The sequence below is a fragment of the Lissotriton helveticus genome, chromosome 1_1, assembly GCF_964261635.1.
Source record: "Lissotriton helveticus chromosome 1_1, aLisHel1.1, whole genome shotgun sequence".
Taxonomy (NCBI): domain Eukaryota; kingdom Metazoa; phylum Chordata; class Amphibia; order Caudata; family Salamandridae; genus Lissotriton; species Lissotriton helveticus.
In genome coordinates, this window is record NC_136057.1 from 12,416,570 (window position 1) to 12,429,277 (window position 12,708).

Genomic DNA, 12,708 nt, shown 5'->3' on the forward strand with positions numbered 1-12,708 from the left:
AAAAAGTGATAGATCTTTCTGGAAGAACTATGGGGCATATTATCAAGGGGGTTTATCTCCGCTTTTGTGGCTATAAAAGCCCAGAAAGCGGAGATAAAATTATCTCCCTATTACCAAGCTGTCGCTAACACCAGTTAGTGACAGCTAATAGGAGATAGCGACCATCTTGGGCCCCGCTTTGCATGTCAGTGATATTTATCACTAATGACATGCAAAGTGGGTGTGCCAAGATGTTAGCGACTGGAAACAGTCGCTAACATCGCTATCTCCTATTAACAACTTTTGGAGATATTCGCGCTAAGCGCGAATATCTCCAAAAGCTAACACCTGCCCTGAGCAGTTCTTCACCATGTTATCCAATGGGAGGTGGATAACATGGCTAAGAGCATTTGCTCGATAATGCATGAATATCGCTGACTTATCAGCGATATTCATGCATTGCGGCCGTTTTTTATCGCATTTGAGATAAACCTTGCTAATAGCAAGGTTTATCTGCGATAAAAATCGCCGATGTGCGGCGATAATTTTTGTCTCTAAACAAGTTAGAGACAAAAAGTATCGCTAGTTGTTGGTAATATGCCCCTATATCCTTCAAGGAAGTGATAGAACTTCTAGAAAGTGAGAGATCTTTCAAGAAAGTGATAGATTTTTCAAGAAGTAATAGATCTTTCAGGAAGTGATAGATCTTTAAAAAGTGATATGACCTTCGAGGAAGTGATAGATATTCCAGGAAGTGAGAGATCCTCCAAGGATGTAACAGCTTTTCCAAGACGTCATAGATCTTTCAGGAAGTGATAGATATTTCAAGGAAGTGATAGATCTTTCTGAAAGTGATAGATATCACAAAGAAGTGATAGATCTTTTAAGAAGTGCTAGTTCTTTCAAAGAAGTGATAGTTCTTTCAAGGAAGTGACAGATCTTTCAGGAAGAGACAGATCTTTTTTTTTAGTGATATATCTTTCCGAATGTGATAGATCTTTAAGGGAGTAATAGATATTTCAAGGAAGTGATAGAGCTTTCAGGGAGTGATAGTTCTTTAAAGAAGTGATATTTTTTTCAAGGAAGTGATAGATCTTTCAAGAAGTGATCATTTTTTCACTGAAGTGACAGATTTTTCAAGAAGTGGCAGATCTTTCAAGGAGTGATAGTTCTTTCAAGGAAGTGATTGGGCTTTCAGGAAGTGATAGATATTTCAAGGAAGTGCTAGAGCTTTCAGGAAGTGAGAGATCTTTCAAGGAAGAGATAGATCTTTCAGGAAGGGATCGATCTTTCAGGAAGTGACAGATCTTGCAGAAAGTGAGAGATCTTTCCAGACAAAAGTGATAAATGTTTCAGGAAGTGATAGCTCTTTCAGTAAGTGATCACTCTTTCAAGAAGTAATAGATCTTGTGGGATCAGGTGTCTCTCAGTTGTTAGAAGGTTGACAAAGGATAAACACTTGGAGAATCTGTTCTCTTCTAGAGCCTGCACTGCAGAGAGTGAAAAATACTTAATCACATACATCTCCAGCATCCCTCGCAGGAGCCAAAGAGCAGCTACCCACAGTAAAGATAAACTCTGTGATTAGTTGCTGCTGCTTTAACTGAATGGCTATCAAAAGGGGGATAAGCGAGGAGCAATGCTGAGTCACTTTGAAGTGTTATCTGTTTTGCTCTGTATAAAAGCTTTGCCATGGTGGTTGAGATGAAATTCTAACAACTACCTAAAATGTTCTCAATCTAATCCTGCACCTTCAAATTCATCTGACATTTACTCTTGGTACTAATGTTAATGTAAAACACTTCTTCCACTCTTTGATGTGTCAGTATCCAGGTGCCATGATGGCCCGTACTCACTACACCACTGGCTTCAAGCTAGCCAGGATGAAGAAGGGTGATGCCCTGAAACCGGTCCCAAAATGCTTATTTCCGTTCCAGGGAGGGCCTGGCTTGGCAGTTCGAGCTGGACTGTTCCCACAAGGAACAGGGTCAAGACTGATTTGCATATGGCTGGGTTCAAGCTGGGGTGTTGTGGTGAGCAAAAGAATGATGGATTTAACGCAGATCATTGTGCCTGGGGGTGAATGATTGTACTGTCCAGCATTCCGTCCATCAATTGTTTCTTTAGCAGGATGACTTGGGCAAGCATATGGCGCCACACAAGGCTTCAGTGCACCAACAGCTGGATGTTGCTGGTGAACATCTGGTGTTGCTGCCTTGTGCCAGGATTTTTTTTATTGCAGGCACCAGATATGGCACATCTTGGATAAGAAAGCAGGGATACAGTGAGAATCTTGGGTGGGGATGATGGACACTGCCCAGTGGATGGCTTAGGTCAGCTCCCAGTACTACAACATGGTTTCAGGCTTCAAGCGCTAACAACTGAATTATTCTTGAGTGTTTTTCATGGACCCCCAACACCCCAAAGTCTTTAGTGTACAGTGAATATTAAGGTAAGTATCGAAGGCTTTTTGTGATCTTGGGCACAAGCAATCTGAATATCTTTGGAAGACCACCAATTTGACAGCTTGGCCTGGGCTGGAGTGTTGATCATAGGCACTGACAGCAGGCTGGTTTGGGTGAACAGCTGGGGTTGCAGCATGGCTCCAGACTTGGGTCTCTACCTTTGTTGTACTGACTCTCAGCAAAGTCCATCTGCTCATCGAAGTGTGCCTTCTCCAGCCAGATCTCCTTCAGGAGGTGAATGTACTTCTCCCTCTGCTCGCCTGCCAGGAGGTTGTAGTTTTCAGATGGGTCTGATTCCAAGTCATAGAGAAGCGGAGGGTTGTGGGAGGTTAGATTAGCTGATCGATAGCAGTCTTGATCTGGTGGTCCTTCACTGTTCATGGCCCCTGGAACAAAACAAGATTAATAAAAGGATGGTTTACAAACCATAGTGTATTACTTCAGAGCTACAGGGCCTTTAGTGTACACTGATCTTCACATGCAGTAGGACAGCAAGATCGAATGCATCTCTTCATTGCAGACTCTGGTTATATCTCCCCTACCAGTGGACGGTCAGGCTGTGTAAGTTAAACTGTGGCGCTGCCCTACGTGTTAGGAACCATGGGGGAGCACTGAACAGGAGCCATACCCTCCAAAGACTCAGTGGACAGGCCAGTAACAAGTAAGTGGAAATTCAGTTTCCAACTATCCCTCAAGAGACACTTGGCATGGGCTTTCCAGAGTTTGGAGGTTTATCTTTTGCCGGTGCATCTTCAGTTTGCGTCACAGTAGTTGTTTGTGAGATCACATCAGAGAGCAACTTGTCACAAAGATTGACAGTGCCTTGAGTAATGGACAAATCCCTCTGTGTCATTTGTCTGAACTTCCTGAGACCACACTCAGACTCACTGCTGTTCAGCTTACCACTGACAGAAAATGTTATTTTCTAACAAAAGAAATACACAAGTTGTCTTCAGTGCCGCAAACGCCACACTATGTGCTTGCTTCCATGCCTCACATTTAAAAACATCTTCACATTCTCTTCATTGCAAACAGTATCATGAATTGATAATGAGAAGAATACTTCACAGTGAGTGTGAACCATGCACCACCTTCAGAATTTGATTAGAAGTATTGAGGACTACTTTTGAGTACTCTGAATGCGCACATTGGTTGTGAGTTGTCTCAAGCCTCTGGGTCTGCACCTTAATAATGAGTTGTCTTAGACCTCTATGTGTGCACCTTGATTGTGAGTGGCCTCCACCTCTGGCTGTTCATCTTGATAGAGATTTGTTTTATACTTGTGTGTGTACACCTTGATTGTGAGTTGTCTTACACCTCTGTGTGTGCAAATTGATTGTGAGTTGTCTTACACCTCGTGTGTGCAACTTGATTGTGAGTGTCCTACACCTCTGTGTGTGCAACTTGATTGTGAGTGTCCTACACCTCTGGCTTTTCATCTGGATAGTGATTTGTTTTATACTTATGTGTGTACACCTTGATTGTGAGTTGTCTTACACCTCTGTGTGTACACCTTGATTGTGAGTTGTCTTACACCTCTGTGTGTGCAAATTGATTGTGAGTTGTCTTACACCTCGTGTGTGCAACTTGATTGTGAGTTGTCTTACACCTCTGTGTGTGCAACTTAATTGTGAGTGTCCTACACCTCTGTCTTTTCATCTTGATACTGATTTGTTTTATACTTGTTAGTGTACACCTTGATTGTGAGTTGTCTTACACCTCTGTGTGTGCAACTTGATTGTGAGTTGCCTTACACCTCTCTCTGTGCACCTCCATTTTGAGTTGTCTTACGCCTCTGTGTGTGACATTGATTGTGGGTTGTCTGAGACCTCTGCGTGTGCACATTTATAGTGAATTATCTTACACCTCTGTGTCTGCACCTTGATTGTGAGTTGTCCTACACCTGTGTATAGCAAGATAGTGAGTCATCTTACAACTTTAGCTGTGCACCTTGATTGTGAATTGCCTTACAACAGTGTGTACATATTGAATGTGAGTTGTCTTAGCCCTGTGGATTTGCACCATGATTGTGAGCCCTCTGGTGTGCATCATAATTGATATAAAGACACCCTGAGAGTAGACCCTCACTCCTGCTCAGACTAACCTTGTCCTTCCCTCACACCTAGTTGAGGTAGGAAGAGGCATTGTTACACGTTTGAAATAAATATGAATATTTCAATATCACTATTACTTCACCAAATTATATGTTATAGCTGATGGCCCTCGGACCACTAGCCTAATAATCTTTGAAGTGGGCAATCATACCTTGGCCAAGGTACCAGCCTTTCCCTATTTAGGGGTGTTATTTGGCATGAACAAAAATTGGAAACCCCAGATTGAGGGGAAGAGATCTGAACTTGTCAAGGCCACCGTGGTAGTGGCCAGTTTTGCGCGTAGGTTGAGTTCTTGGTCACTGCGTGCTCTAACTAAGATTTACCAGACCAAATGGGTGTCACTGATCTTGTATGGTAGTGAGGTTTGGAGGTGCATAAAGAGTGATAAAATCCAAACCGCTGAAAACCATTTCTTAAAACGGTTGGTGCCGTGCTCCCAAAGTACTCCAGCCTTTTTAATCCATGCTGAGCTTGGAACCAGTTACCTGGATGATATAATTGCCCTTAGACCTCTCTTGTGTTGGGTTAAGGTTTGGGTCAGAGAGAGACTTTCATTAAACAGACAGATTCTCTGAAACTGTCTGTCTCTTGATCATGCACTCAGAATCCCCTGGATTGTTTATGTGAAGGCAGCTTTTACAACCCCAGGGAGAAAGGGAACATTTCTTAATCCCCACTCACTGTTGCTCTTAGAACTGAAAAGGGTAAATGATCTGTTTCTAGAGTGGGCCCTCTTGGCTAGAGAACCAAAAGAGTCTAGGGTATGGATCCTTACTTAGCACAGGTACCTAATTTGATGGACAGGTTTGGTATGACCAGGTTTACATTTAACCTGTTACATCACCTCTTGGCCTTGCCACGCTGCTGGGCCCATCCATGTTCCATGTTGCCCTGCGGCTGCGACAATAGGTCTCCACTCTACATTTGACACTTTTTAATGTTTTGCAACTATCTTAATATGCATAGAAAGCAGTTTATTGTCCCACTGTCGAAGCCCCTGAATTTTACCCCCCACTCTTATAAACCTGCAGATGCCCCCCAATGAACATGTTTTATATGCTTTCGCTTGTTTTTTATGAGCCACACTGATGTTAAGGCTTTCTAGACCTAAGTGACCAATGTATTGCTGCTAATGGGGTTGCCTTTTTTTTGTTTTTATTGTGACTTGGTAATTAATTTTAATTCTTTGCATTTTAGGCAAATGTATTATAGTTGTATGACCGTATGTGCTGTGCTTTTTGTTATTTTATGGTTGTTCTTCTCAGAGACTGTCCTTCCCATGTCTGGAACACAGTCATGGACTTGGGCAAGCACTGGCGACTGGGTAGAAAATGTACGCAGAAAGAGAAGTAGAGCGCTGACCAGGACCACGCAGGAAGTCAGAGGAGAAAAAGGATCCAAAGGGTAAGGAAGCCTGCACGAAGAAACAAGTTGGCGAAGACTCAGAAAGAACAAGCATTCATGAGGTGATTTAGCACTCAGAATAACTACACCCAGGATGAGTGTGCAAGACACATATATGAAACAACATTAACAGTAAAGGGAATGTGGGGAAAGCACTCAGGAGATCCACAAGGTGAAACTGATGATCAGTAAGTTCATCAACTACAATTGCTGTTACAGATACTGACGGCAAATACCCACTTATAGGACATGCATGCAGAGGCAGGGTCAGTGGAGCTTACACCTATGGTGATGTTAGAAATATAACTCAAAGACAATAGTCACAGTAGACAGGAAACACCACCTAGGTTGTCAGCTGTACCCAGGGATCCTGGTGATGAAACAGGAACATGCAAGGCAGTAGAGCTAAACACAAGCACAATAGACAAGGAGCTAGCAAGGAGGAGTGCTTAACAGTAAACGAAGGACATCACAGGACAAACTTGACAGAAAGCAACTAACAAACATAGAAGGTAATAGAAGCAAGACAGCAGGAAAAGAAAGACAGTAAACTAGGAACTGGAACCAAGGAAATGGGAAGAAAAGCAGGAACTGGATGTACAGATGGGGAAGCTACAAGGGTTTACTACAATAGTGCAGGTTAAGGAATCAACAAAACAAAGCAGCATAGAAGGCAGTGCTGAGGTAGGAAAAAGAATTGAGCAAAAGCTCAGGAGTCAAGGTAGCACTGCAGACAGTGCTAACAAGGGGAACTTCTGCAGCTCAGGAACAAGTAAACACTGGAAACAAGGATATCAAAACCTCAGGAAACACTGAAACGAGGCTCAGTCTCACCGGTACACAGCTACAATGACCAACACTGGACTGAAGGGAGCTGGGGCTTAAAGAGCTCACAGTAATCACATGCATCAGGTGTGAGTAGGCTAGCAGCAGCCAGCCACAGGAAAGCTGAATTACTCCACCTATCCTTGTCCTGCAGGTGTGGAAATGAAGCAGTGAGCAGAGAATTCTAGGTAACAGAATGTCAAACATGAGCAGGCTGGCTTTCACAAAACGCGGCAAGGATTGGGAATGGATGGCAATGCGCATGTATAATTCAAATGACTGGAAGTCAGTATATGCATGAAGGGGAGGGTCTGGAAGCTTATGGGCACACTGGAGAGCCCCACAATTCAGCCCTCTGGTGGTGGGCACGAGAATGCAGGGAGCGAGGTGTGACAGTTGTTGCAACCGAATAAAGATTTTTATGATCAATGTCACTCAATCCGGCTGCATCTCTCCACAATTTACTATAGACATGCAGCCTTATAATGCACATGGGGCAAAAAGCAACCGCAGACCCTTCATCCTCCTGTAGCATTTAGGGGTTTGAGACTCAATCTAGGTTACGTATTTGCCACCAAAAATGAAAGGAAATCGTATCAAATTCAAGATGAAGTTAAGTACAATACGATGGAGACATTTCCATTCGGATAGCAAAACCCTATCTAGCCCCTTTGACGCATAATCAAAGTACTAATTAGGAACTATCATTAATGGTTAATATTCTTAAACCACTGGCCAGTTTTTTTGTTTTGCAGAGTTTTATATAGCGCAAACTAGACCCGAACCGAATCATGTATCAGAGCGCTTTACATAGCACCAGTTACGTTACATGAGGACACACTTTCATTTTAGGCACGGGGAGATTAAGTGATTTGCCCAGAATCACAGGAGGTTTTTGGCGTTGTTACCAAGACTCGAACCCAGATCCCCAGGTCCGAGGTCGAGCGCCTTAGCCGTTAGGCCAACCCCTCTCCCCTTGTGAAGTGTGAAGGACCTTTGTGAATCGGGCCCTGAGGGAGTGTGATGATGCATGGAATGCTGAAAATATATATCTTGAGGGAGTGTGATGATGCATGGAATGTTGAGTGTGGATACTAAGGGAGTGTGCTGCATGGAATGTTGAGTGCAGAATGCAGATGCTGAAGAAGTATGATGTGCATGGAATAATGAGTTTGGATGATGCATTGAATGCTGAGTGTGGCTACCAAGGAAGTGTTTTGATGCATTGAATATTGAGTGTAGATTCTGAGGAAGTGGGAAATTGCCCGGAATGCTGAGTGTAGATTCTGAGGGAGTGTGATGATGCCTGGAATGCTGAGTGTAGATACTGAGGGAGTGTGATGATGCCTGGAATATTGAGTGTAGATTCTGAGGGAGTGTGATGATGCCTGGAATGCTGATTGTAGATACTGAGGGAGTGTGATGATGCCTGGAATGCTGATTGTAGATTCTGAGGAAGTGTGATAATGCCTGGAATGTTTAGATTCGATACTCATGGAGTATGATGATGCCTGGAATGCTGAGTGTAGATTTTGAGGAAGTGTGATAATGCCCGGAATGTTGAATGTAGATTCTGAGGAAGTGTGATAATGCCTGGAATGTTTAGAGTGGATACTCATGGAGTATGATGATGCCTGGAATGCTGAGTGTAAATTCTGAGGAAGTGTGATAATGCCCGGAATGTTGAGTGTAGATTCTGAGGAAGTGTGATAATGCCTGGAATACTGAGTGTCGATTCTGAGTAAGTGTGATAATGCCTGGAATGTTTAGAGTGGATACTCATGGAGTATGATGATGCCTGGAATGCTGAGTGTAGATTTTGAGGGAGTGTGATGATGCCTGGAATGCTGAGTGTAGATTCTGAGGAAGTGTGATAATGCCTGGAATGTTTAGATTCGATACTCATGGAGTATGATGATGCCTGGAATACTGAGTGTAGATTTTGAGGAAGTGTGATAATGCCCGGAATGTTGAATGTAGATTCTGAGGAAGTGTGATAATGCCTGGAATGTTTAGAGTGGATACTCATGGAGTATGATGATGCCTGGAATGCTGAGTGTAAATTCTGAGGAAGTGTGATAATGCCCGGAATGTTGAGTGTAGATTCTGAGGAAGTGTGATAATGCCTGGAATGCTGAGAGTAGATTCTGAGTAAGTGTGATAATGCCCGGAATGTTTAGAGTGGATACTCATGGAGTATGATGATGCATGGAATGATTAGTGTAGATACTGAGGAAGTGTGACGATGCATGGAATGATGAGTGTAGTTACTGAGGAAGTGTGACGATGCATGGAATGTTGAGTGTGGATAATGAGGCAGTGTGATGATGCATGGACTGTTGAGTGTAGGTACTGAGGGAGTGTGAAGATGCATGAAATGCTGAGTGCAGGTACTGAGGAAGTGTGATGATGCATGGATTGCTGAGTGTGGATACTGAGGCAGTGTGATGATGCATGGAATGTTGAGTATAGGTACTGAGGGAGTGTGATGGTGCATGGAATGCTGACTGTGGATACTGAGGGAGTGTGATGATGCACGGAATGCTGAGTGTAGATATTGAGGAAGTGTGACGATGCATGGAATGCTGAGTGTCGATTCTGAGGAAGTGTGATAATGGCTGGAATACTCAGTGTAGATCCCGAGGGAGTGTGATAATGCATGGAATGTTTAGAGTGGCTACTCATGGGGTATGATGATGCATGGAATGCTGAGTGTATATACTGAGGAAGTGTGGTGATGCATGGAATGCTGAGTGTGAATACTGAGGGAGTGTGATGCATGAAATGCTGAGTGTAGATACTGAGGGAGTGTGATGATGCAGGGAATGATGAGTGTGGATACTGAGGGAGTGAGATGATGCAGGGAATGCTTAGTGTGGACGCTGAGGGATTGTGATGATGCACAGCATGTTGGGGTCTCTGTACTGGGTGAAGTCTGGGACTTATCTAAAGTTGTAGATGGAATGGGTCCCTAACAGGAGCTATCAGGCTACGGCCTAAGGGGCTAGGGTTAAACAAAGAACGTACTTCCTACCTGAATGGCTCTAGACTCTTAAGTGAAGACATTGCTCTCCACCTACAATATGGTTTGTCAGCGTAGACATAATGTTGACATGCCCTCAAGCATGCTAGTAATCTCAAGGTGGCCAAAGGCACAAAACATCATGATATATATGTAGAATGTTTGCAATGTTGAAGGTTGAGGAGTTGGTGATCAGCTCCTGAGGCGGAAGCCAGGAGTAAGCCTGGGCGTAGTTTGTGTAGCAGCACTACACGAAGCTTCACGTAGTATACTTTATAAACTTTGCGTAGTGCGCGTAGCTAAAGACACTGTGTACTTGTCTGTACCGTGCTAAGATTGCAAAATAATTGCAAAAAGCATCCTGTACATAACCAAATATGATAAAATAAGCTTTCCTATCTTTATATGCTAACATGCATATAGTACTTTCACAATAGTGAAACTGAAAAATTGGCAAGCAGTGGGAGATGTGATGATTTTGGGATCCTCCCTAACCTAGGGAGAGTACCAAACAGATGCCTTGAAAACAAAAAAGCACATCTTATTGAACGATTTAGTTGTGGTCCCATCCTGTTAGGACAAACCCAAACACAGTTATTGGCAAAAAAAAACATTCCCAACCAAAGGCCCTGCAAAGCATTATGGGATGAAATTAGAAGTGGGCAGTGAATATTATATAGTACACAATATCAAAAGAATTCTACAAAGAGCTGCAGTTCCACTGGTCGTCCCTAGATGTTCCTCACGAGTCAAATGCAAATGCTTGATGAAAGGGTTTCAATGGTTTTGCATTTGACTCGTGAGGGACATCTAGGGACGACCAGTGGAACTGCAGCTCTTTGTAGAATTATTTTGATATTGGATACTATAATATTCACTGCCACTGCTAATCTTGTCCCATAATGCTTTGCAGGGCCTTTGGTTGGGATTGTTTTTTGCCAATAACTGTGCTTGGGGTGGTCCTAAAATGATGGGATCACCACTGAAGTTCAACAAAATGTGCTTTTTGTTTATGCTCTTTGAGTTCAAGGCATCTGCTTGGTGCTCTCCCTATGTTAGGGGCGACCCCAAAATGATCAGCTCTCTCATTACCTAATGTCCTCATTGTAAAAATTCATTTTAGTGAATTAGTTATATGTTGTTAAGCATGTAAAACTGCTTTTTCAAAGCATCAGAGAATATTGTTCATTTAGGTGCTACTCTACAGTTTTGGTACTGTACTACGTGCACCGTCAGCTTTTGCTGTTTTAAAATTAACCTGCACCCCTATCTGCACGGCACTGTTCCGAGTTAGGCACTGGGGGAGATCGGAGGGACACGCTGGCGTCACCGCCACCCACAGGCAGCCAGCTTTGGGGATAGCGTGGTTAGCCCTCTAGTCTTTGTTCCAAGTTAGGGGATTTAAGATGAGGCCGATAAGGACGCGCAGCGGGGTCGCCGATGGCGCTCCGAAGCCGTGCCAAAGGCAAGCCTGTCTGCGCCCGACCGGGGCCGGGGGCCAGGACCCAAGTCCCCCGGCTTCAGTATAGCCCGGACGTCCTGCAGAGTTTGGCCCATATCTCGGTGCCTCTTACAGGCGTCACTATTGACACCCTTGGGTCTCACAAGCTGTTAAAATCCCAGTGGGGAAATACTGCAGTTAGGACGAAAGTACCTCGCGGCCAGGTTCCTGGAAATTCTGCAGCACGAGGAATTAGGGTAGCCTCTATTAACACCCGCTCCCTTCAAAAACATAACCTGGAGGTATTCTCTTTTCTACAGGATAACACCGTGGATCTTCTCGGCATCTCGGAAACTTGGCTTGAGTAGTCCTCTACCCCGGATATTGTTGCCTCCCTGCCGCCAAACTATGCGGCCGCATATCATAATAGACCGGGTAGCACAAGAGGGGCGGAGTGGCAATGCTATATAAGAAGGAGCTAAGGGCCAAAATAATTTGCGCCGAAATCATCGAAGGGGCGGTGGTGCTGGGGGCGAAGTTTTGTTCGCCAGTCTCCTGTTTAGCCATACTGATTATATATCGACCCCCCGCACACTTCTTATAAGTTTGTGGAGACCTTTATTGAACTGGTTTGTGACTTGCGCACCCGCTACCAATGCCTACTGATTTTGGGAGACTTTAACTTCCATTGGGATCAGCTCCCCTTGGATAGTCAGGCTGCTCAACTAAATGAAGCCCTCACCTCACTTGATATTAAGCAGGTGGTACAAGTCCCCACACATGTGAAGGGACACACGTTGGACCTGGTTTGGACTTCACATCCCTTTGTCCAACCAATAGACGTTAGTCCCTGTGTCTGCTCAGACCATTACTTGATTAGTGTCCAGCTGCCTCCGATGAGGCAGGGTTCCAACGCTGCCCCTGAATGGAAGGAAGCACGAAACTGGAAGAATATCCAAGAGGCGGAGCTGGTCAATACTTTAAAGAATACAGCGGACTCATATTTTATTGAGGGTAATCCGGATGCCGCTAGTATCGTCCTGACAACTAGGCTGAAGCAGGCCCTAGATAGAGTGGCACCCATGCAGAGAGTTCTAATTAGAGACAAGGGCAAGGGAGCCCCCTGGTTCAACGACCAGCTAAGAGCCCGGAAGCAACGGCTGCGCCAGCAGGAAAGAGCATGGTGGAAATTCTATGATCCAGATGCCCACAGGGTGTACCTATTAGGGCTGGGGGTCTATAAAAAAGCTATCCTTGCTAGGAAAGCGGAATTGTTTTAAACTTGGATTGCCTCGGCCCAGGATATCCAAAAAGAAACCTTTCGGGTACTTTCCGAATTGAGGCAAACAGAGACGGTGAGGCCAGTGCATAGTCTAGAGGACTGCAACCAGTTGCAGTCCTTCTTTCTTGACAAAATCAAGGACCTACTAGGGGTAATTGCCACCACCCCCATTGTAC

General features: G+C 44.2%; 1 protein-coding gene across 1 annotated transcript in view; it reads right to left on the reverse strand.

Moving 5' to 3' along the window:
- Positions 1-588: 588 nt before the first annotated feature.
- LOC144766812 (arylsulfatase A-like) overlaps positions 589-12,708 on the reverse strand; it is a 72,339-nt gene continuing 60,219 nt past the window's right edge. Inside the window, exon 8 of the mRNA XM_078650541.1 lies at positions 589-2,830. Within this exon, the coding sequence (XP_078506667.1) occupies positions 2,529-2,830 (302 nt within the window). The 3' untranslated portion in view covers positions 589-2,528. The remainder of the gene's footprint in view (positions 2,831-12,708) is intronic.